Source organism: Trachypithecus francoisi, unplaced genomic scaffold (assembly GCF_009764315.1).
Source record: "Trachypithecus francoisi isolate TF-2019V2 unplaced genomic scaffold, Tfra_2.0 Lachesis_group15, whole genome shotgun sequence".
Classification (NCBI taxonomy): Eukaryota; Metazoa; Chordata; class Mammalia; order Primates; family Cercopithecidae; genus Trachypithecus; species Trachypithecus francoisi.
Window position 1 is genome coordinate 65,909,559 of NW_022681460.1, and position 26,560 is coordinate 65,936,118.

General features: G+C 43.0%; 1 protein-coding gene across 2 annotated transcripts in view; it reads left to right on the top strand.

The window, feature by feature from the left end:
- The first annotated feature begins 4,882 nt into the window (after window positions 1–4,882).
- The window catches only part of LATS1 (large tumor suppressor kinase 1), a 58,886-nt gene continuing 37,208 nt past the window's right edge, over window positions 4,883–26,560 (top strand). For both annotated transcript variants that reach the window (XM_033235099.1, XM_033235100.1), the window contains exons 1-2: window positions 4,883–5,402; window positions 20,690–21,177. In XM_033235099.1, coding sequence (XP_033090990.1) covers window positions 4,922–5,402; window positions 20,690–21,177 — 969 coding nt within the window. In that variant the 5' untranslated portion in view covers window positions 4,883–4,921. The remainder of the gene's footprint in view (window positions 5,403–20,689; window positions 21,178–26,560) is intronic.

Below are 26,560 nucleotides of genomic sequence, written 5' to 3' on the forward strand. Positions count from 1 at the left end.
CCCACTGCTGGAGTCTTCTCAATTATCAATGAAACATGAATCTTTGCTATTTGGCTACAGTTACTGAAATATTTATAAAACAACCTCATTATTGACGTTTCATTCCATTTATCTTATTTACAAGGTTATTGTGAGAAAATGTGCTATAGTTATCATACTATCAAAAATTTGGCATAATTGAAAAATTCTTGGTCCTTTGTGAATAGTACTTCTATTTAATTGTATTATGGAAACATCCTTTTAATAATCCACTCTAGACTCTTGTCCAAGAAGCATACTAAATTCAACAGTATATAGTTTATATTGAGCCTTTAGTTAAGCTTATGGTATCAATAGTATCTAGCTCAGACTAACAGAAGGTCTGGCCAGGCATGGTGCCTCACGCCTGTAATCCCAGCACTTTGGGAGGCCGAGGGGGGTGGATCACCTGAGGTCACGTGTTGAAGACCAACATGGTGAAACCCCGTCTCTACTAAAAACACAAAAATTAGCCTGGCGTGGTGACAGGCGCCTGTAGTCCCAGCTACTCGGGAGGCTGAGGCAGGAGAATCGCTTGAACCCAGGAGGCAGAGGTTGCAGTGAGCTGACATTGTGCCACTGCACTCTAGCCTGGCAACAGAGCAAGACTCCATCTCAAAAAAAAAAAAAAAAAAGAAAGAAAAAATTGGGCCGAGCACAGTGGCTCACACCTGTAATCCCAGCACTTTGGGAGGCCGAGACAGGCGGATCACCTGAGGTCGGTAGTTCCAGGCCAGCCTGACCAACACCAACACGGTGAAACCCCATCTCTACTTAAAAAAAAAAAAAAAGAATATTAGCCAGGCATATTGGCGCATGCCTGTAATCCCAGCTACTCTGGAGGCTGAGGCAGGAGAATCGCTTGAACCCGGGAGGCGGAGGTTGCGATGAGCGGAGATCGTTCCATTGTACTCCAGTCTGGGAAACCAGCGAAACTGTTTCAAAAAAAAATAAAGGTCTGAACAGTAGTCGTGCTCTTGTTTTACAGATATGAAGCTTGGGGAGACCCAATATATGATATGCAACTATTTTATTTGAACCCTTATTGGTATCATTCTGACCCACCATTAATGTTAAACGGCAATGTAAAACAATTAACAGCGAGGTCCTGGGCCACAGTCATCTTAGCATTGAGCCAGTTCCCAACATTTCCCTACATTCAATGTGTACAAAAAGGGCAGAAAACTCCAGGGGGTGCAGGAGAAGTGGAATGACTGGAAGCTGGCTGATCAGATAATGTTAATTTAAAATAAGGTTCAGCCGGGCAAGGTGGCTCATGCCTGTAATCCCAGCACTTTGGGAGGCTGAGCCAGGAGGATTGCTTGAGCTCGGGAGGTGGAGGTTGCAGTGAGTGAACCATTGCATTCTAGCCTGGGTGGCAGCATGACTCAAAACTAAATTAAATTTAAATTTAATTAAAATATTTTTTAAAATGTTGTAGCTGCAAAAAAATCAGAAGAGTTTTTACCCCTCTATAGAGTAGAATAAACTTTAAAAAATCTTAGCCAGAGAGGTCCTAGAATCCATGATACACCAGTAGCAAGGCATACATCTAGCACCCAGATTTGGTTTCTTATACCATATTCCAATAAAAGGAACCAAGGAGCCTTGGAGGAATGATGATCCCTGAACCCGGGCAAGAAATATACAAGATAACTTGGAGAACTGGGTGTGGTGGCTCACGCTTGTAATCCCGCACTTTGGGAGGCCAAAGCGGGCGGATCACTTGAGCTCAGGAGTTCGAGGCCAGCCTGGGAGACATAGGGAGAGGTGGTCTCTAAAAAAAATACAAAAATTAGGCATGCCGGGCATGGTGGCTCACGCCTGTAATCCCAGCACTTTGGGAGGCTGAGGCGGGCAGATCATCTGAGGTCGGGAGTTCAAGACCAGCCTGACCAACATGGAGAAACCTCTTCTCTACTAAAACTACAAAATTAGCTGGGCATGGTGGTGCATGCCTGTAATCCCAGCTACTCAGGAACACTGAGGCAGAAGAATTGCTTGAACCCAGCAGGCGGAGGTTGCGGTGAGCCAAGATGACACTGCTGCATTACAGCCTGGGCAACAAGAACAAAACTTGGTCTCAAAGAAAAAAAAAAAAATTAGTCAGTCGTGGTGGCCTGCACCTGTAATCCCAAGCTACTCGGATGCTGAGGCAGGAGGATCACCTGAGTCGTGGGGGTTGAAGCTGCAGTGAGCCATAATTATATCACTGCACTTCAACTTGGGTGACAGAGTGAGACCCCATCTAAAAAAAAAAAAAAGATTTTGGAGCACCTTGTGCTGCCTGAAAATATGAAAGTTCTTTTTTTTTTTTTTTTTAAAGGTAAGGTCTTGCTTTGTCACCCAGGCTGAAGTGCAGTGGCTAGATCTCGGCTCACTGCAGTGTTGGCCTCCTGGGCTCAGGCGATCCTTCTGCCTCAGCCTCCTAAGTAGCTGGGACTACAGTTGTGTACCACCACACCTGGCTGATTTATAGAGATGAGGTCTTGCTATGTTACCCAGGCTGGTCTTAACTCTTGGGCTCAAGTGATTCTCCTGTCTCAGCCTCCAGAAGTGCTGCGATTAAAGGGGTGAGCCACCAAACTGGGCAGAAAGTTCTTTAAAACACACACACACATATGACAAGCCAACTGAAAGAGCTCCAGTGGCCAAAACTGAAACAACTTGAGCAACAAAATAAATACCCAAAGCATAAAATAAATATCCATGAGGCCATACTGACATAAAGGGTTTTTCTTTTGTTTATTTGTTTATTTATTTTTATGTAAGATGGACCCTTGCTTTGTCACCCAGACTGGAGTGCAGTGGTACAATCTCAGCTCACTGCAACCTCCACCTCCCGAGTTCAAGCGATTCTCCTGCCTCAGCCTCCCAAGTAGCTGGACTACAGGCATGCACCCACCACGGCCGATTTTTTGTATTTTTAGTAGAGACAAGGTTTCACCATGTTGGCCAGGCTAGTCTCGAGCTCCTGACTTAAGTGATCCGCCCACCTCTGTCTCCCAAAGTGCTAGGATTATAGGTGTGAACTACCACGCCCGGCCAATAAATGTTTGAATAAATAAATGAAGGAGAAGGGATAAATCTGCAGAATTTCAAATAATGTATTTGAATTCTCCACTTTTATTTATTTGAGACAGAGTCAAGATGATGAAGCACAACTCCCTATTCCTTAAGAGTGGGTGGCACATAGTCTGATGTCTTACCCTAAGATTGCATGAATTTCTGGTAGGGTTTATGTTCTCAGGGCCACACTGGTCTCCAGACTTCTTCCATGTATACTGCCCCCTCCTTCCTTTCTAAGGTCACCCAAGCATGAAATCGGACTCTACATCTATTGCTAAAAACAAGCCCCATTTCCATGAAGCACTGAAGAGTTGAGTAGGCTGAAACTGGACCAAGATCTTCCATCACAATAATATAAAAACCTGCAAATGCGATGGCAGGTATCGCCATTCCCACACACACATCCAGCACCCACAGTAAGTATTTCCCCAACCATCAGCACTCTCGGCACCTACAGTCCCCGCTGCTTTTCATCTGGTCGGTTTGTTCTCTTCCTGATCATTGCACCTCTCCTTTCCCTGCTCTTTCATCTCTCGCCCTACTTCACATGAGTAAGCCTCCTATTCCTACACAGAGCAATTTACTCAGCTCCCTGAATTATCTAGGAATTTCCCCAAAGATGAGAGTTTGTGGAGATACTTTCCTTTAGGTTTAGAGAGCATTGAGTGCCATTGGTTGATGACAGAGGTGACAGGATTCTGGGGGCAGTCTATTCTTCCAGATGCAGAATCCTTTTGGATAGGGCAAGTAGACCTGTGGACATATTAGATTCCTATAATTCATATAATTTTAGGGCTGAAAACGTTTTCATGGGTCACCCTTCCCTTGAAGAAAGTAAGCTCTTTAGTGACCCACCTTGGGTCACATTGTCTACCTTCTACAAACTCTGTGCTTGTAGAAAATAGGCTTTCAACCAAATATTCTTGGAACATAAATCTTTTTTTTTTGAGACGGAGTCTCGCTGTGTCGCCCAGGTTGGAGTGCAGTGGCGCGATTTCGGCTCACTGCAAGCTCCACCTCCCGGGTTCACGCCATTCTCCTGCCTCAGCCTCCCAAGTAGTTGGGACTTCAGGCGCATGCCACCTTGCCCGGCCAATTTTTTTGGATTTTTTAGTACAGACGGGGTTTCACCGTGTTAGCCAGGATGGTCTCGATCTCCTGACCTCGTGATCCGCCTGCCTTGGCCTCCCAAAGTGCTGGGATTACAGGCGTGAGCCACCGCGCCCGGCCGGAACATAATATTTTACCAGGTTTTCACATTTGGATTTCTGGATACAGTAAGTAGCCAGTTACTACTTTAACGTCAGAAAAAGATGTCTTTAATTTTTTAATAGTCTGTAGTAGAAAAATTACGAAAGAAGGTACTTAAAAACACCAGCTGTATATTTCCTAGAGGAAAAACTGGCAAAGGCGCTCTTCACAAAGGGTAGACGGTACCTTATACATCAAACCCAACGATCCCGTCCCACACTTTACATTCAGCTTAACCATAAGTAAAACCTCTTGTCACACCGTCACCGTTACTCCAATTATGGCAATAACGACCTCCTTCTACGGATGCGGTTGACAGATAAGATCTCTAAACTGCTGCTAATCAATCGGTCCTGGCTCAAGAATTTCTTATCTGCCTGATTCAGAAAATACAGATGCTGGAAGCTCACAGGCTTGTTCAGGGAAAGAACGCTAAGCAAGAATAAAGTTTTATTTCAAAGCGCCAAAAATCTCGAATTCTGAAGTCCACAGCAAGGTTTCCCAGAGCGACTCACAGTTGTTCCCTTGTGAGAACGTAGCTCCGTGATATGCGCATCCCTACTCGGTCCAGAGAAATAGATCAATGGGAAAAAGGATTGAATCAACGGGAGAGAGCCTTAACCCACGGCCGCGGGCGAGTCGTCTGGGCAGGGGCAGGCGGGAGCGACGTGGGGCGACGCTCACGAACGATCAGAGCGGCGGGCGACGCAACGAGGCCCGGAGGCCGCTGGCTGTGCACTCCCTCGCAGCAGCCGGGCGGGCAGAAGCCCCCAGTCCTCTGCCCCCGCGCAAGCGACGCCGGGAAATGCCCACATCCGGGAAACCTGCAGCGGAGTGCGGCGGCGGCGACACTGAGTGGAAGGCAAAATGGCGGCGGCGGCGGTGTCGTGGTGTTAAGGGGAGAGCCAGGTCCTCGCGACCCCCGCGACGGGTCGCGCTGGCCCGCTCCTCTCCCCGCTCTGCCCCACCAGGGATACTTGGGGTTGCTGGGACGGGCTCCGGCCGCCTCGGCGTCCGCCCTCAGGCCCGTGGCCGCTGTCCAGGAGCTCTGCTCTCCCCTCCAGGTAGGTCCGGGGCCGGCGTAGCGGGTGCTCTCCTCCCTTGCTCGAGTTGGCGGGGCGGTGGCCGCCGGGGCCCACGCCCATCCCCGCTGGCGAGGGTCCAGAGGTTGCTGTGGACTGGCGGGCAGAACTGGCCCGCTCCGGGCCTGACTTGGCTGGTTGCATTGACCCGAGCTGAGCCCTGCCCTGGGGAAGCGAGGGTTGGCCGCGCCCGGTGCTGCAGGAAGAGCCCCGGGCTTTTCGGCCTCGGAGGTGCAGGTTTGGCTGGGTAGAGCCTGTCTTGCTGGCGGCCTTGCGCCGACGATCTCCCACCCCACCCCCAACACGCGAGTCGGCGGTGTCCAGGAGGGAAGGAATGGGAAAGGTGGTTCTGAAGGAAAATTGCAGTAAAAGGGCTACAGTTCTTTGAATCCCAGAGGGCCGTGATCCTGGGTGTACCTTGGAGAAATCCTTGGAGTCTCTTATGTCTAGTTCAGTGTGATTTTAGGTTACTGTTCTTAGCTGGAAGTGGTGGGAAAGATGGAGAGGTCTTTATGGAGTAGCAGTGTGTATATAAATACAGCAAATGAAAGAACGACAATTAAGGGAACGGTGACTCTCAGATGACTTGATTTATCACTGTTCTGTCAATTTCTAAGGGAACAAAATTTAATGTTTGCCAACTTATATGTTAATACGACTTTTAAAACAGTATCGTCCTCCAGAAGTTATTCATAAATCTAGTGAACAATAAGTATAATCTCATGCACAGAAGTATATTGTGTAACTCCAGTTTTGGAAATGGATTTGAATGTTAGCGATCATGAAACTTGTCAGACCTTTATGAATTATTTATTGAAGGTTAAAATTTTTTTATCAAATTTCCTCCATGAGGAAGAAAAGCTAGGACATTATAATTGGAATGAATGTTCTCTGCTACGAAAACAAAGCTTATCTCTGTAAAGTAGGGTAGTTGATTCCCTAAGGCAGTGGAGGAATTTGATTGAACAGTAAAAGAAGTAGCACTGTGTTAGTCCAGTTGGCTGCTACTGCAAGAAACTAGATCATGGTCCATGCTTGGAATGGTATATTCTGTGCCTAAATATTGATTAAATATGCCTTGCTGCTCACCAAAAAATACTTCTACTACATTTTTAATGTATAATATCTGGCTTTCATTGTATAGGTCGTTTTTATTTTTGTTTTGTTTTTATTGCAAGTCCTTGTTGTTCTGTATAAATAGTCTTGGAACGGTTCTAACCCTGGTTGTTTAGTTATTTATATGTTTTATTTATATTAATGGGAGATTGTTACACATCACAAAAGTTATTTAGTCATTGAATAACATTTTCGCCAAGTAGAAACAGCAATCATTTTTCAGCATGAAGATACAGTGTTGCTTTCACTTTTGATCCGACAATTATTAGAAAGTGAACTGAAGAAAATATCAGTATGCAGTTTCCTTTAAAGATGGGAACTCGCTATCTTGCCTGTGCTGGATTCCAACTCCTGGGCTCCAGCAATCCTCCCACCACAGCCTCTCAAGTAGCTGGGACTACAGGTGCACTACTGCACCCAGCCAGGGTACTTTTCTGATAAACTTAATTCAACCCAAGTTAACACTTTGAAATCTTATGTAATGGTACCATTTTTTTCCCCCTAAGTTGGACAAACTAATCAGTGATACTTGTTTGTTGATGTTTGTATTTTTGATGAGGGTCTGAACTTTTTTTTTAAAAAATGGCGATTTGTCATACCAAAGCAGTTTGATTCCGGAGCTCTTACTTTAACCATGAGGTTAAAAGTCGTTGAAAGTTATGGAGTAGGTAGGTGACATGATCAGAATTGTTTATTAAGATGAATCTGGCCCCATTGTAGTGTGGGTTAAAAAGGTAAGCAGTTTTGCTTTGAAGAATTATTTTAAAAATTCTCTTTGCCTAGTAATAATTTGAATTTTCACATGTCATAGCAGCAAAGATTATTGAGATTTAGTAATGCCAGTATTAACCATACCTTGTTGTGGGGATTATAAAATTAGTATAACTTTCTAGAAGGCAGTCTGACAATAAGTATTAGAATTTTAAATATGTATTCTCTTTGATCCAGCAATTCCACTTCTGAGAATTTATTTTAAGGAAAATGCTCAGCAATGTGTGCACAAGAATTTTTATTGCAGCAATTTTTTTTTGTTCACAATTTTTGTTATGTGCAAGGAATATGCTATAAATATTATATATATGTTCATTTTATTAAACTATGAAGCATAATAAAATGAACATCCATGAACTTACCACCTGTCCTCAGAACTAGAACATTACCAGTATAATTGAAGTTATCAGTTTGCAGTATTATTTTACATTAGCAGAAAAATGAGGAACAACCTAAATGTCCATCAGTCAGGGATTTATAAATAATAGTACATCTGGCCAGACGTGGTGGCTCACGCCTGTAACCAGCACTTTGGGAGTCCAAGATGGGCGGATTACCTGAGGTCTAGGAGTTCGAGACCAGCCTGGCTAACATGGTGAAACCCCATCTCTACTAAAAATACAAAAATTATCTGGGTGTGGTGGCGCACGCCTGTAGTCCCAGCTACTTATAAGGCTGAGGCAGGAGAATCACTTGAACCCGGGAGACAGAGGTTGCAGTGAGCCAAGATAGCACCACTGCACTCTAGCCTGCAACAGAGCGAGGCTCCGTCTCAAAAAAAATAAATAAATAAAAATAAAAATAGTACATATACATGATGAAGTTCAATATCAAGGTATTTAAAGGAATGAGGTTGAACTATCATATTTTCTCAGTTCTGAAATACCACTAACTCTAAGATAAGCCATCTATTTAGTAGCAATTTTTTAGCGGGAAGAAAGTAAACAAAGCTTTTATTAATAATCAGTAGCATACATTTATTCGTTCAATTGTTTACTATTTTCGTCACAATAAAGTTTGAGTCTCAGCCTTATTCACATTCAGAATCTAGGATTCTTCTGAATTACTTTGGGTAGTTAATGCAACATCATGATAACAGGCTGCTTTTCATAATGCTAGTTAATTATCTTAACCTATGTTGTCTTTATGATTGTGTGTATAATTTTAAGGTATATTGAAGAATACTGGGATTTTGCTTTCCTTTTTGCTTAGTTTTTTTTTCTTCTTGTTCTTAATTGAATTACTTATTGCTGGAAATTAAACAGCTTCCTCTGAAGATAACTGCAAAAGTTTTGACAGATTTTGAGTCTGTCTTCCCTTTGAAAATTCTGTGATCTTGCTTGAATTTAATAATTATGCCTTTAATTGCATTGTCTATTGAATGACAGTTTGAGTGCACAATACTATATCACAATGGAATCTTTTCAAAACATTTTGTGGGCCAGGCATGGTGTAATCCCAGTATTTTGGGAAGCTGAGGCAGGAGGAACACTTGAATTCAGGAGTTTGAGACCAGCCTGGGCAACCTAGCAAGCTCTCCATCTCCATTTACAAAAGTAGTAATAGCCGGGCGGGTAGCTCATGTTTGTAATCCCAGCACTTTGGGAGACTGAGATGGATGGATCACATGAGGTCAGGAGCTCAAGACCAACCTGGCCAACATGGCGCACCCCTGTCTCTACTAAAAATACAAAAATTAGCTGTGTGTGGTGATGGGTACCTATAGTCCCAGCTACTCCGGAGGCTGAGGCAGGAGAATCACTTGAACTTGGGAAGTAGAGGTTGCAGTGAGCCAGAATATGGCACTACACTCCAGCCTGGGCAACAGAGTGAGACTCATGCCTATAATCCCAGCACTTTGGGAGGTTGAAGCAAGTGGATCACCTGAAGATCAGGAGTTCAAGACTACCCTGGCCAACATGGTGAAACCCTGTCTCTACTAAAAATACAAAAATTAGCCACACATGATGGCACATGCCTGTAATTCCAGCTACTTGGGAGGCTAAGGCAGGAGAATCACTTGAACCCGGGAGGCAGAGGTTGCAGTGAACTGAGATTGTGCCATTGCACTCCAACCTGGTCAACAAGAGAGAAACTGCTTCTCAAAAAAAACAAAACAGAAAAAAAGAAAAAACATTTTGAGCATCATATATGGTGCTGCCAATGAAAATATTACAATTGGCCGGGTATGGTGGCTCATGCCTGTAATCGCAGCACTTTGGGAGGCCAAGGCGGTTGAATCACCTGAGGTCAGGTGTTTGAGACCAGCCTGGGCAACATGGTGAAACCCCATCTCTACTAAAAGTACTAAAAATTAGCCGGGTGTGGTGGTGGACGCCTGTAATCCCAGTTACTTGGGAAGCTGAGGCAGGAGAATTGCTTGAACCTGGGAGGTGGAGGTTGCAGTGAGCCGAGATGGTGCCATTGCACTCCAGCCTGGGCAACAGAACGAGACTCTGTCTCAAGAAAACAAAAAAAGAAAATAATACAATTGAGGTAACAAAGAGATTTCGGCTTTTATTTTGTGGTTAAGTTAGGCATGTGCAATAACTGCTACTCTAGAACTTCTCTGCTTTGGAGGGGAGATTGGACCTTGATTTATTTGGAAGGAACTCTCAGCCATTGTTTTAATTATCATCCCTGGCCACCTGTGAAGTGTGTGTTGGGTGAGTATTCTCTCTTTGGAAGGTACAAATCTTTCTCAACTAGCTTACTGCTCATAGAAGTTGGGGGCCCAAGGGTTGATCTTAAGATATACTCTATTTATTTATTTATTTATTTTTTTCTGGGACAGAGTTTTGCTCTGACTTCAGCCCAGGCTGGAGTGTAGTGGCAAAATCACGGCTCACTACAGCCTTGACCTCCTGGGCTCTATTGATCCTCCCACCTCAATTGATCCTCCCATCTCAGTCTCTCCAATAGCTGGGACTGCAGGTGCACACCAACATACTTAGCTGATTTTTTTTATTTTTTCTAGAGATAGGGTCTCACTTTGTTGCCCAGGCTAGTCTCAAACACCTGGGCTCAAGAGACCCGCCCCCTTCAGCCTCCAAAGTTTTGAGATTACAGGCATGAGCCAGTGCACCTGGCCCTAAATTTTAGAAATATTAAAATGTAGAAAAGCATGCTTAGAATCAAACAAACATGACACTGGCTGGGCATGGTGGCTCACGCCTGTAATCCCAGCACTTTGGGATGCTGAGATGGGAGGATCACTTGAGGCCAGGAGTTTGAGACCAGCCTCGTCAACATAGTGAGACCCTCATCTCTATTAAAAAAGAAAAGAGAGAATAAAAGATAAAATGTGGCTGGGCGCAGTGGCTCACACCTGTAGTCCCAGCACTTTGGGAGGCCAACAAGGGCGGTCTCCTGAGGTCAGGAGTCCGAGACCAGCCTGACCAGCATGGAGAAACTCTGTCTCTACTAAAAATAGAAAATTAACTGGGTATAGTGGCACATGCCTGTAATCCCAGCTACTTGGGAGGCTGAGGCAGGAGAATTGCTTGAACCCGGGAGGTGAAGGTTGCAGTGAGCCAAGATCACACCATTGCACTCCAGCCTGGGTGACAAGAGCGAAACTCCGTCTCAAAATAAATAAATAAATAAATAAATGACACCTATTACTGTGGAAAGATGTTCATGGTGTTACGTTATTCCTTTGCTAACAAATTGGGCCCTGATTAGTGATAGAGGCAAGATTCTTGGATCCTATGGTCCACATGCCCAGTAATCTCTTAATCGGGTCCAGATATGGTGAAGTAATGTGTCCTGTATGCTGCGTGTGTGCGCACTCTGTCTGTCTGTCACTCACTGTGTCTGTTTCTCTCTGTCTCCCTTCCTTGTCTCTTCCCCTCACTCACTCACCACAGTACACAAGGGCCACAGTAAGCGCTCTTCCTAGAAAAAGAGAATCATGGAAGATAAGCAGCAAATGCTGATCTGTAATCTGAAATCTCCTAGTCAGATTCTGTGTAAGCAACCAGCCCTGGAGGTAGGGGAGATTGGACCTTGATTTATTTGGAAGGAACTCTCTCATCCATTGTTTTAATTATCATCCTTGGCCACCTGCGAAGTGTGTGTTGTACCTTCCCTTTGGAATGTACAGATCTTCCTCAACTAGCTTATTGCTCATAGAAGTTGGGGGCCCAAAGGTTTTAAATTTTGAACAGACAAAAAGAGTTTTTTAGTATGAACTTGAGGATGATTTAAGAAAAAAAAAGTTCTTTTTGTTTTTTGAGACAGAGTGTCACCCTGTCACCCAGGCTGGAGTGCAGTGGCACAATCTCGGCTCACTGCAACCTCCGCCTCCCAGTTTCAAGTGATTCTTCTGCCTCAGCCTCCTGAGTAGCTGGAACTACAGGCACACATCACCATGCCCAGCTAATTTTTGTATTTTTTAGTAGATACGAGGTTTCACCATATTGGCCAGGCTGGTCTCGAACTCCTGACCTCGTGATCCACCCGCCTCGGCCTCCCAGAGTGCTGGAATTAGAGATGTGAGGCACCGTGCCCGGTCAAAAAATATATTTTTTTAACAAAACAGTTTCTTTAAGTTAGTAAGCCTCTTCTGATCTGTTTGGTTTCCATCAATTCTATGTATCAGTAACCACAACCGAAGTTCGCATATATTGGTAAACTCATCCAAAGATTTAAGAGCGTCTATTCTGCCTCTCATTTGGTTATTTGAGGCTATTAGGTTTGACGGGAAGGCTACATCTTTAATATGGTCTTAACCACAGAAGCACTAGTTAGCTAACCGGTTTCAGTAGGCATCTGTGCTCAGTCTTTTAATCCTGCCTGTAGGGGTCTAGGTGCAAACTCCTTTTCCAGTCCTTCAAGGCTTTAAATTTCTGAACTTTTTCTATTCTCTTCTGTTTTTGCTTTCAAATCTGCTACTTCCTTCTTGAACTTATCATTTACTTATAGTACTTGCCAAATATCTAATAGCAGCTAATACTCAGTTCCAAAATCCTCTTTACCAAACTCTTTTATAAGACTACAAGGTCAGTAGCCTCTTTGTATGCACACTGACCTTATAGTTGTATGAAAAGTTATTATAGGCAACAGCTTTACCAGATATTTTGCCACTATGAAACATGATCCTCCATCTTTCCGGCCTCTGGTATCTGTTTCCTCTCAGCCCTCAGCCTGACCACTAAGGCAGTATCACTAAGGTAGGACTGCATAGGTTTTTATTGTAGCAGCACCTCACTTCCAGGTACCAGTTTGCTGTATTAGGATAATGAAACACTGAATATACAGATGGACAATGGCCAGATCATGTATGAAACTAGAACTCTGACCCATGACCTATGTAGCAGTAGGCCCAAACAGTCAGGACTTGGTCAATAATTACCAGCTTCCCTAATTTTTGTGCCTACTTCCAATTTGGGACAACTCAGAGAAAGCCAAATATGCTTCCCAAACCAACCACATAGGATACCCCACTTCCAGTGTTGACGAAGAGTCAAACTCTGTAAAATATTTTAAGAGATCTATTCTAAGCCAAATATGAGTGGCCATTGCCCCATGACACAGCCCTCAGGAGCTCCTGAGAACATGTGCCCAAGGTGATCAGACTACATCTTGGTTTTATACATTTTAGGGAGACGTAAGACATCAATCAGTATATGTAAGATGTACATTGGTTAGGTCCAGAAAGGAAGACAACTTGAAGCAGATGGCTTCCAGGTCATAGGTAGATTCACAGATTTTCTGATTGGCAGTTGGTTGAAAGAGTTGTTACTGTCTAAAGACCTAGAATCAATAGAAGGGAGTATCTAGGTTAAGATAAGCAGTTGTGACCAGGCACGGTGGCTCACGCCTGTAATCCCTACACTTTGGGAGGCCAAGGCAGGTGGATCACGTGGTCAGGAGTTCAAGACCAGCCTGACTGACATAGTGAAACCCGTCTCTACTAAAGATACAAAAATTAGCTAGGCATGGTAGCATGCACCTATGATCCCAGCTACTCGGGAGGCTGAGGCAGGAGACTCACTTGAACCTGGGAGGCGGAGATTGTGGTGAGCCAAGATCAAGCCACTGCATTCCAGCCTGGGCAACAGAGTGAGACTCCATCTGGAAAAAAAAAAAAAAAAAAAGGATAAGGGGTTGTGGAGCCCAGCATTCCCATTATGTGGATAGAATCAATAGGAAGGAATGTCTTGAGTTAAGGTAAGGGGTTGTGGAGACCAAGGTTCCCATTATGTAAAGGAAGCCTCCAGGTGGCAGGCTTCAGAGATAATACATTGTAAATGTTTCTTATCAGGGTTGATTCTCTCCGGGATCAGGCAAAAGGCCTGAGAAAGGAAGGGAATTATCTTCAGAATGTAGATTTTCCCCACAAGAGACAGCTTTGCAGTACTGTTTGAAGATATGGCAAAAGAAATATAATTTAGGGTCAAATACTTGGATTTCTTTCAGGGCCTGCCATCTGTCATGTGATACTATGCTAGAGTCAGGCTGGAATTGGGTATCTTATTGCTACAGAGAGTCTGTTTTGTCAGTCTTAAGATTTGTTTTAATGTTAATGCTAGTCAGCTTTGCCTGAATTCCAAAAGGAAGGGGGAATAATGAGGCATGGACAAACTCCACTTTCCATCATGGCTGGAACTAGTTTTTCAGGTTAACTTTCAAATGCTCTTGGCTGAGAGGAGGGGTTCATTCAAAAGGTTGAGGGACTTAGAATTTTATTTTTGGGTTACACCAGTTCGCCCACCTCCAGTTTCCCATGTCAGCAACCTACAATCAGAGCATACCTGAAGTCTTCCCCCCTTTTTTAGCGTAAAGATTGCCCACTCCCCTGCTTGCCTTTGAATCTTTGCCAAGCACAGTTGACAGTGGCTGACTCCCTACCTGTATAGTAAGATCTGATTAAATAGCCTCTGCTTGTTTCCATTTGGGCAGTCTTTGTCTATTTTCACAATATTATTAGACAGTTTTATGGTAACAAATCCCCAAATATCAATGACTTAATACAACAGAAATGTTTCTCTTGCTCAGAGTTCAGTGGGAGTCAGTAGGGCTCTCTATCCAGTGGCTTAGGGACCCACCTTCCTTCCATATTGTCAAGCCACCATCTCAAAGTGTAACCTACATTGTCATTAAAGCAGGAAAACTGAAGCAAAGTGACTTTTAACTGCCTCAGTCCAGAATTGAGATATGTTACGTCTGTTCATCTAGCTTTGGCAGAATCTGGGAAATGGAGTTGAGTACTGTATGTGAATATAGTCTCTGCCACAATATATTTACCAAAAGCAATTGGCTAAAGATATACACAATTCCTCCATTTCAGCGTTTTTGAAATCAGAAGATGTAGGTTATCTTACAATTGAAATTTTTTTTTTTTGAGACTGAGTCTCACTCTGTCGCCCAGGCTGGAGTGTAGTGGTGCAGTCTCAGCTCACTGCAACCTCTGCCTCTGTGGTTCAAGCGATTCTCCTGCCTCAGCCTTCCTAGTAGCTGGGACTACAGGTGCCTGCCACCATGCCCGGCTAATTTTTGTATTTTTAGTAGAGACGGGGTTTCACCATATTGACCAGGCTGGTCTCGTACAATTAAACTTGAAATGAATATTCAAATATAATGCTTCTGTTATTTCCCCTGATAAATGAAGTGATATTATTTGATGGAAATAATAGTTTCTTCAAAATAAATCCTGTGTGTTTTTATTGCATATATTTAAATAAGAATTTGTAGCAGAATCATTCTGGGATCCAGTCATTTCCTTTCCTTTTTTTTTTCTTTTTTAACTCTCTATTTTGGAAAACTTCAAGAATACAAAAAAGTAGAGAGAAAGGTCAAGGCAGTAGGATTGCTTGATGCCAGGAGTTCAAGACCAGCCTCGGCAACATGGTGAGCCCCTGTCTCTACAAAATAAGTAAGAAGAAGAAAGAGACTAGTACAGTGAACCCTCATATACCCATTACTCAGCTACAACAGTTTTCAACAAATGACAACTTTTGTCTCATTTATATCCCCAACCCCTTCAGCACACAACCAAATTATTTTGAAATAAATTCCAGACATTATTTATTTTATCCACAGGTATTTTCAACATGTAGATGATAGAAATATGCTTAAAGTAAGTTTTCAGTTATTTAAACCTAAAACACATTGTCACACATATACCAGAACTCAGTCCTTTCTCTGACCTTTGTGCAGTCAATGTTAGGAGTTACATCAGAGTATAGGACTAGAGAATGAATTTTTCTAGTCCAGCGTTTTCTAACGTATACTCCATGGAATGTGAATCTCATGAAACATTATTGGGGGAGTTCTTGTCTTGAACTCCTTACCTCAAGTGATCCTTCCACCTGGGCCTCCCAAAGTATTGGGATTACAGGCATAAACCCCCAGGCCCCCATTGTCTTCTCATAATTCCCCATGATTACATAAAAGAATGAGATGTCCGGCCAGGCGCAGTGACTCACACCTGTAATCCCAGCACTTTGGGAGGCCGAGGCGGGCGGATCACGAGGTCAGGAGTTCGGGACCAGCCTGACCTACATGATGAAACTCCATCTCTACTAAAAATACCAAAATTAGCCGGGCATGGTGGTGTGTGCCTGTGATCCCAGCTACTCAGGAGGCTGAGGCAGGAGAATTGCTTGAACCAGGGAGGCAGAGGTTGCAGTGAGCCAAGATTGCCCCACTGCACTCTAGCCTGGGTGACAGAGGGAGACTATGTCTTCAAAAAAAAAAAAAATGAGATGTCCAATTTTGTGTATTATGATCCCATTTTGGTTAATAGTAGTATATGTTAGAATATTCAGTATTAATTGTGATTATTATTAGTTTCCTGTGTCTTATGTAACAAATCACTGTAAACCTGATGGCTTAAAACAACATAAATTTATCCTCTTAGAGTTCTGGAGGCCAGAAGTCTAAAATCAAGGCATTAGCAAGGCCAGTTTTCCTCCAGAGGCTCTAGGAGAGAAGCTGTCCCTTGCCACTTCCAGCTTCTGTTGGCTGTTTACATCCTTGGCTTCTGACTTCATCATCACATTGCCTCCCTTTTTGTTTGTGAATCAGACCTCCTTCTCTCTCTCAAAAGGACACTTGTAATTGCATGTGGGACTTACCCTGTTAATCCATGACAATCGCTTAATCTGACAATCCTTAATCACATCTGCAACATCCCTTTTTCCAAATAAGATAACATTTACAAGTTCCAGAGAAGATTAGGAGGGGGAATATCTTTTTTTTTTTTTTTAAAGACAGGGTCTCACTCCGTCTCCTAGGCTGGAGCGCCGTGGTACAGTCATGGCTTACTGCAGCCTCCACCTCCTGGGCTCAAGTGATCCTCCCACCTCAGTCTCCTGAGCAGCTGGGACTACAGCCACGCACACTGCCACACTTGGCTCATTTTTTGTAGTATTTGTGGAGATGGGATTTTGCCATGTTGCCCACCCAGGCTGGTCTTGAACTCTTGAACTCAAGTGATCCTCCCACTTTGGCCTCCCAAAGTGTTGAGATTACAGGTGTAAGCCAGGAATATCTTTTTTTTTTTTTTTGAGATGGAGTTTTGGTCTTATTGCCCAGGCTGGAGTGCAATGGCGCGATCTCGGCTCACCACAACCTCCGCCTCCCAGGTTCAAGCGATTCTCCTGCCTCAGCCTCCCGAGTAGCTGAGATTACGGGCATGTGCCACCACACCTGGCTAATTTTGTATTTTTAGTAGAGACGGGGTTTCACCGTGTTAGCCAGGATGGTCTCGATCTCCCAACCTTGTGATCCGCCCGCCTCGGCCTCCCAAAGTGCTGGGATTACAGACATGAGCCACCATGCCCGGCTCAGGAATCTTTTAAGAGGCCATTATTCAGCACACTACAGTGATTCTCACTCTTGAGGAAGGTGAATTATGAGGGACTTCTACTTTTTTCTACTGTATATATTTATATAAACATAAACACTTGAATTTTTCAAAAAAGATGCATACTATATTTTTTTAACAGCAGAAAGAAGAGACAAGTTACCTGCATTTGTAAGTTCAAATATTTTTGCACTACCTACTGGTAACCAGGTCCCATTATAGGGAAATGGAAGCAAGTATTTTGACAGAAGGAAAACTATGTTTCTTTTCTCTCTCTCTCTCTCTCTCTCTCTCTCTCTCTCTTCTCTCTCTCTCTCTCTCACTCTCAGAATGATCTTGGAAATGGTAAAATAACAATAATAATAAAGTGATGATTAACTTATAGTTGAAACTCAAAATAAATGAGATATTAAAAGAATACCTACATTCTATAAATGAATTGCAACTCAGATACTAAAAGAACTGACATGTGAGATTCCGCAGCAGTGTTAATTCTTGAGAAATGGTAGGCTTCAGAAGACCTAATATAGAAAGTATCTTCACTTTTAGAAAGGGCCAGAGGCGAATTCTGCAAACTTTAGACTGGTGAGCTAAATGTTAAGCTTAGAAAAACTCGTTAGTAAGCTATTAAATAATATTTTGGGAAAGCTTAGAAAAGGAAATGTTTTAGGGACCAGCTTCCTTCATAAAAAGCACATGGTATGTCCATCCTAATTTCATTTACAAAATAATTATATTATTCATGTACTACTATGTTATAGATAGCATATGTGTAATTTTCAGACAATGAAAAGGTTCATCTTTTTTTTTTCAAAGTGGAGAAATATGAGCTGCTTGTCATAGAGTTTGATTGATTCATAGCTAATTTAGCAATTGTGCCATGAGAGTACTGATTTATGAGGTGAAGTCATCAGGAAACTACCTCTAGTGGCTGCTGCAGGGCTTTGTCCTATCTCAGACCTGCTGCAAATATGTGTGTGTGTGTGTGTGTAAAGGTAAACTGAGGCTGTATATAATTTCTATAAATACAAATTTTTAAAAATTAAAAATGGGTATATTTTTAACAGCTCTATTAACATATAGTTTATATACTATAAAGTTCACTCAGGCTAGGTGTGGTGGCTCATGCCTGTAATCCCACCACTTTGGCAGGCTGAGGCAGGAGGCTTACCTGAACACTTGAACCCAGGAGTTCAAGACCAGCCTGAGCAACATAGGGAGACTTTGTTTTACAAAAAATTAACAAATTAGCTGGGCAGGGTGGCGTGTGCCTGCATTCCCGGCTACTTGGGAGGCTTAGGCAGGAGGATCACATGAGCACAAGAGGTTGAAGCTGCAGTGAGCTGTGATCACACCACTGTACTCCAGCCTGGGCAACAGAATGAGACCCTGTCTCAAAAAAAAACAACCCTCAGTTTACCCATTTAAAGTGTTTTTTAGCGTATTTACACAGCAATACATTGTAATCTAATTTTAGAGCAGAAAATAGGTTAGTTTTATATACAGTATGGTGAATTTTCTTTTTTTGCTTAGGTTACATTTGGGTATCTGTTTATGTCTGTGTATTATATAGAACTACATCATTCTGCCGACCACAGTGACTCACACCTGTAATCCCAGCACTTTGGGAGGCTGAAGTGGGCGAATCACCTGAGGTCGGGAGTCTGAGACCAGCATGACCAACATGGATAAGTCCCGTATCTACTTAAAATACAAAATTAGCCAGGCGTGGTGGCGCATGCCTGTAATCCCAGCTATTCAGGAGGCTGAGGCAGGAGAATCGCTTGAACCTGGGAGGCAGAGGTTGCAGTGAGCCAAGATGGCGCCATCACACTCCAGCCTGGGGAATAAGAGTGAAAAAAAGAACTACATCATTCTTTTTGACTTAGATGTATATTATATAAATGTACTATGAATTACTTAAACAGTCCTCCACTGATGAACATCTAGACTGGTGTCAACTTTTGCTGTTATAAATGATGTTGCAAAGAACAGCTTACATCTTCACATACTTGTGTGTATATTCCTTTACTTGTGTGGCATTGTTCCTCTTAATCCTAGTTCAATTTATAAGGTAGATGTTGATAACCACTTTATGTCTCAGGAGTCAGTTTCAGAGAATTAAATGCCCAAGTCCACATTGCTACTCATTAGCAGAACAAGTAATTTTTTTTTGTTTTTTTAAATATAGATAGGGTCTCCCTATGTTGCCCAGACCGGTCTCAAACACCTGCACTCAAGCAGTCCTACCTCCTTGGCCTCCCAAGTGCTGTGATTATAGGCCTGGGCCACCATGCCCGGTCCCTGAACAAGTACTTCAATCTCATTTTTTGTTGTTGCTTTCCATTACAAGTGCTGTGCTTTTCTAGTACTCACAGGAGTACTGTAAATCCAGCTAAGCCGTTCATGAGATTCATCCACAAGATCCAACCACCTCCCGCCAGACCCCACCTTCAGCAGTGGGGACTAAAGTTCGACATGAGATTTGGTAGGGACACAGATTCAAACCATATCAGAGTCCCAGTTCATAGCTTGGCAAATAAACTCAGGCATCTGTTCTTAAAGCATAAAGGGACCTTCTGAAATAGTGCTTTAAAGCAGAGGAGTGCAGTGGCTCAAGCCTGTAATCCCAGCACTTTGGGAGGCCAAGGCAGGCGAATCACTTGAGGCTAGGAGTTCGAGACCAGGCTGGCCAACACAGTGAAATCCCCATCTCTGTTAAACAATACAAAAATTAGCTGGGCTTGGTGGCAGACGCCTGTAATCACAGCTACTTGGGATGCTGAGGCATGAGAATCACTTGAACCTGAGAGGCAGAGGTTGCAGTGAGCCAAGGTCGTACCACTGCACTCCTGCACTCCAGCCTAGATGATAGGGCAAGAGTCTGTTTCAAAAAAAAAGAAAAGGCTGGGCGTGCGGTGGCTCACTCCTGTAATCCCAGCACTTTGGGAGGCCAAGGCGGGCAGATCGTGAGGTCAGGAATTCAAGACCAGCCTGGCCAACATGGCGAAACCCCATCTCTACTAAAAATAAAAAAGAAGTTAGCTGGGCGTAGTGACGGGTGCCTGTAATCCCAGCTATTGGGGAGGCTGAGGCAGAATTTGCAGTGAGCCAAGATCACGCCACTGCACTGCACTCTGGGTGACAGAGTGAGACTCCATCTCAAAAAAAAACAATTAAAGCAGCAATACCCTTCTAAAGAAATATTGAAGTCTGATTTGTAAAATTTAAAATTTGATCCACTAGGTAAAGTTGTTAATGAGAGGTTACCTGTTTTATTGTTCACTTAATAATCCCTAGTATTTGTATATATGCTTTATATGCTTACTAAAGAACTTTTTTTTTTTTTTTAAATCGTCATAGCTACTACTTGAGATAAATCTAGGTTATAGGCTAGGAAGTAAACATGGAGAGATTAAGTAGCTTGTCCTGAACCCGGAGTAATCCTTAATGGAGTCAGAACTATAACCGGAATCTCTTAACCCCTGTATCAATGAACTTTTCCTCTAATACATGGTACTGCTTTATTAACCACTTTATAGCTTTCCTTTCTTTCTTTCTTTTATAGAGTTAATTATTTATATTGCAAAGAATTTTAACAGTTCTGGGGACTTCCTTGAAGGATCATTTTCACTTTTGCTCAGAAGAAAGCTCTGGATCTATCAAATAAAGAAGTCCTTTGTGTGGGCTACATATATAGATGTTTTCATGAAGAGGAGTGAAAAGCCAGAAGGATATAGACAAATGAGGCCTAAGACCTTTCCTGCCAGTAACTATACTGGCAGTAGCCGGCAAATGTTGCAAGAAATTCGGGAGTCCCTTAGGAATTTATCTAAACCATCTGATGCTGCTAAGGCTGAACATAACATGAGTAAAATGTCAACTGAAGATCCTCGACAAGTCAGAAATCCACCCAAATTTGGGACGCATCATAAAGCCTTGCAGGAAATTCGAAACTCTCTGCTCCCATTTGCAAATGAAACAAATTCTTCTCGTAGTACTTCAGAAGTTAATCCACAGATGCTTCAAGACTTGCAAGCTGCTGGATTTGATGAGGTAAGAATGTTTAAAGACAAAAGAAATAATTCTTCTTACCTTATGCTACATAACACTTTTTGGGTGATAACATGCCAAAATGTTTCCTTTAGGAGAATTTAACTGCGTATACACATTTATGTATTCTATCAGCAAAGAGTATTATGTTTATGATTCCATTAATTACTATAACAAAATAATTGTTATTTCTTTAGTTTCTTCTGTGATATGTATCACTAAATTCTGGAGTTTCTGGAATTTAAAAGGCCAGGTCATGAAGTCAGAATGGAAGTGCAGTTGAAGAAAGCCACAGGTGAGGGTAGGGGAAGGACGTCTGTTTGTGTGAAATACAAGCTTGGTGAACTAAGTGGCTGTTGGGGAAATGATAGTTCCAAGGATATGAGATTTAACTTTATAGTAGGGAGAAAGAATTATAGTTATGAGTTTGTGTAAGCAGTTGTGTTCTCAGGCCCAAATCTTAAATTCAAAAAAACTAACAAAATTTCACTTCCAGCTAACTATGCCAAGTGTTTAATATTTCTCTTCGGAATTCATTTTGAAGTTTTTTCATAGCCCATATATTTAACCCTTTCATTTAGGTTATTAATAAAATTTGCTTATGATAACATACCTTGTGTCAGGAGTCATTTCAGATACGTATTGGCAATGTAAAATGTAACTAAATGTGAATAATCACAAGTTAGGCCGGGCATGGTGGCTCACGCCTGTAATCCCAGCCCTTTGGGAGGCGGTGGTGGGTGGATCACCTGAGGTCAGGAGTTCCAGACCAGCCTGACCAACATGGTGAAACTCTGTCTCTACTAAAAATACAAAATTAGCTGGGCATGGTTGTGCATGTCTGTAATCCTAGCTACTTGGGAAGCTGAGGCAGGATAATCTCTTGAACCCAGGAGGCAAAGGTTGCAGTGAGCCAAGATCGTGCCATTGCACTCCAGCCTGGGCAACAAGAGGGAAACTCCATCTCAAAAAAAGAGTTAATTACATTTTTCAAAATTACAGTAATTTTTTTCTGATTGCAAAAATATTACCTGTTCTCTGTTAACAATTTAAAAGTGTAAAGAAGCAGCTGAAAATTATATTTAGCTTCACTGTATAAAGGTAACGACCCTTAAAATTCCTTCACTGTTTGTTTTTTTGTGTTTTTTTGGTGACTGAATTTCCATAAATATCTCTATTTAATTTGAAAAATGAGAACCTAAGTATGCATTATAGTAAAGGATTTGAAAAGGGAGATTTACAACTAAACTAGAAGGAAAAAAATTTTTATTTTTTATTTTTTATTTTTTTTGAGACAGAGCCTTGCTCAGGCTGGAATGCAGTGGCGCGATCTCAGCTCGCTGCAACCTCTGCCTCCCGGGTTCAAGCGATTCTCCTGCCTCAGCCTCCCGGGTAGCTGGGACTACAGGTGCCCACCACCACGCCCGGCTAATTTTTGTATTTTTAGTAGAGATGGGGTTTCACCATATTAGCCAGGCTGGTCTCGAACTCCAGACCTCGTGATCCGCCTGCCTCGGCCTTTCAAAGTGCTGGGATTACAGGTGTGAGCCTCCACACCCAGTCGGAAAAAAAAAATTTCTGGCACATTCTATTTACTTTTTTGGTTAATATTATTTTCTATCATTTTTATACTTAAGTGTTCTAAAAATACTGGATTTGGACCAGGAAATAGAGAGAGGAGGAGGAGGGAAGGACCTGGGATAATGTTTTTCTGGTTAGTATTTGGAGGATTAAAGAAATGGCTTGAGTGGAGATTGTCCCAAGCACTTTCTTCCTAATCCCTTAGCCAAAAGGCAAAGAATAATTATTGATCTTATTCTTTCCTTTTACATATTGCTAAGCAAAGAGAAGTTATGAAATCACATAGCTATAAAAGCCCCGAGTGGTAATGTGTTATGTCAGATAAGTCACCCAGTAATACTTATTTATGGAGCTCTTACTGTGTGTGCACCCCACCCATCAGTCAGGATAGTGAATCATACCAGACATGGGCTATATACCTTTAAGGTAATTAAAAGTTCTTTCTAATAAAGTTCTTTCTAATAAAGAAAGTTTTAAGAAATCTAAGGCATTGGTCATTGCTCTATTCATTATTGGTAATAATAACAATAACTAGTTTATATTACAAAGATATGTTTGTGCTTTTTTTTCATTGAAATGCTACTACACAAATGATAGCTTTATTGTAATTACACATTTCAAATTGTCATAAGATTGCTTTACTCAAAAGTATTTAGACATTTATCATAGCTCATTTGTCCAAATAATGAAGTATGGTATTTTTTATTTATTTTATTTTTTAATTAAAAAGTAAACTTTAATGTCAAAAATGCAAACGTGGGGAGGGCAGAAAGATCACACACAAGGCTGTCCCTTCACACTTGGAGGGTTGCACATCGGCCGGGCAGAGGCGCTCTTCACTTCCCAGACAGTGGGGCAGCCGGATGGAGGACTCCTCACTTCCCACACTGTGAAGCAGCTGGGCAGAAGTGTTCCTCACTTCCCAGACACTGCGGAAGTATGTTGTTATTTATACCAACGGTGATATAAAGAATCTGACAGTCTACTTCTACTTCCTTGAATCACTCATTCTGGTAGCATCCCATTATATTGTAGAGTTTATCTTGTTCAAGATCCTAACTTGGTATTTCAAAATTATTATCTAGTTTTCTTTCTTTCTTTTTTTTTTTTTTTTTTTTTTTTTTTGAGACGGAGTATCGCTCTGCCCACAGACTGGAGTGCAGTGGCCTCAGCTCACTGCAAGCTCTGCCTCCCGGGTTTATGCCATTCTCCTGCCTCAGCCTCCTGAGTAGCTGGGACTACAGGCGCCCACCACCACACCCGGCTAGTTTTTTGTATTTTTTATTTTTTTTATTTATTTATTTATTTTTTTTTTTTTTGAGACGGAGTCTCGCTCTGTCGCCCAGGCTGGAGTGCAGTGGCCGGATCTCAGCTCACTGCAAGCTCCGCCTCCTGGGTTCACGCCAGTCTCCTGCCTCAGCCTCCCGAGTAGCTGGGACTACAGGCGCCCACCACCTCGCCCGGCTAGATTTTTGTAATTTTTAGTAGAGACGGAGTTTCACCGTATTAGCCAGGATGGTCTCGATCTCCTGACCTTGTGATCCGCCCGTCTCGGCCTCCCAAAGTGCTGGGATTACAGGCTTGAGCCACCGCACCTGGCCTGTATTTTTTAGGAGAGATGGGGTTTCACCATGTTAGCCAGGATGATCTCGATCTCCCGACCTCGTGATCTGCCCGTCTCGGCCTCCCAAAGTGCCAGGATTACAGGCTTGAGCCACCGTGCCCGGCCTATTATCTAGTTTTCACTTCATTCTTTTTATCATTTCAGAAACCCTAACCTACTCCTTTTATTAGCTAGGCCAAGTTCAAGATAGTGCCTTTTTTTTGAGAATATGTTTCTGGTGACCCTGTACAATTAAAAGCTCAAATATTTCAACATTGATTTTCTCACAGGAATAAATGTTAAATAGGATTGATGCATTCTTGGAGCACATAATACAATCACTGGGGTATATTTTTGCTTATAAGCATGAAAAACAAAAGCATAATTATGTGGTCATATTTTCTTATCACATAAGACTTCCGGCCAGGCGTGGTGCCTCACGCCTGTATCCTAGCACTTTGGGAGGCCAAGGCGTGTGGATCACTTGAGGCCAGGCATTCGAGACCAGCCTGGTCAACATGGTGAAACCCCAAGTCTACAAAAAATACAAAAAAAAATTAGCTGTGCCTGGTGGTGCATTCCTGTGGTTCCAGCTACTTGGGTGACTGAGGTAGGAGAATCATCACTTGAACCTGGGAGGCAGAGGTTGCAGTGAGCTGAGATCACACCATTGCACTCCAGCCTGGGTGACGCAGCAAGACTCTGCCTTTAAAAAAAAAAAAAAAAAAAAACTTCTGGCTGGGTGTGATGGTTCACACTTGTAATTCTGGTGCTCTGAGATGCCAAAGCCAGGAGGATTGCCTGAGGCCAGGAGTTCAAGTCCAGCCTGGGCAACATAGTGAGACTCTGTCTCTACAAAAAAATTAAAAATTAAAAATCAACCAGATGTGTTGGCATGTGCTTGTAGTCCCCAACTACTTAGGAGGCTGAGGTGGGAGGATCACTCAAACCCAGGAGATTGGGACTGCAATGAGTTATGGTTGGTTACACCACTGCACTGCAGCCTGGGCAACAGAGCAAGACCCTGTCCCTAGTGGAAAAAAAAAAAAAGACTCCCATTCCAGAGTTACTGATTTGAGCGTGCTTTTTTTCACACTGGCACTAACACCTCCACTTAATGAATGCTTAATGTTTTTATAGATGTAAAAAATATTTTAAAACATAGCAATAAATACTAAAATATAAAGGTTAGCATAGTAATCACCAAAATCACAAGGCTGAAATTCTAGTGCATTTAACAAGAATATGGGCCAGGCGCGGTGGCTCACACCTGTACTCCCAGCACTTCAGGAGGCCAAGGTGGGTAGATCACTTGAGGTCAGGAGTTTGAGACCCAACCTGGCCAACAAGGCAAAACCTTTTATATATTAGCTAAAAATATATAATTAGCCAGGCATGGTGGTGGGCTCCTGTAAATGGCAGCTTCTCTGAGGCTGAAGCAGGAGCTTGAACCCGGGAGGCGGAGATTGCAGTGACCTGAGATCATGCCACTGCACTCCAACCCTGGGCGAGAGCAAGGCTCCGTCTGAAAAAAAAAAAAAAAAGAGGCCGGGCGCGGTGGCTCAAGCCTGTAATCCCAGCACTTTGGGAGGCCGAGTCGGGTGGATCACGAGGTCAGGAGATCAAGACCATCCTGGCTAACACGGTGAAACCCCGTCTCTACAAAAAAAAAAAAAACTAGCCGGGCGAGGTGGTGGGCGCCTGTAGTCCCAGCTACTCGGGAGGCTGAGGCAGGAGAATGGCATGAACCCGGGAGGCGGAGCTTGCAGTGAGCTGAGATCCGGCCACTGCACTCCAGCCTGGGCGACAGAGTGAGACTCCGTCTCAAAAAAAAAAAAAAAAAAAAAAGAAAAATGATTCCCACAATATTGGAAAAGGGTAGTGGGTGATAATTTTCTTACCAACAGAGGTGTTACTGCTGTGTGATAATAGCATAAATAAGGCCGGGTGCGGTGTCTCAAGCCTGTAATCCCAGCACTTTGGGAGGCCGAGACGGGCGGATCACAAGGTCAGGAGATCGAGACCATCCTGGCTAACACGGTGAAACCCCATCTCTACTAAAAAAAATACAAAAAACTAGCTGGGCGAGGTGGCGGGAGCCTGTAGTCCCAGCTACTCGGGAGGCTGAGGCAGGAGAATGGCGTGAACCCGGGAGGCGGAGCTTGCAGTGAGCTGAGATCCGGCCACTGCACTCCAGCCTGG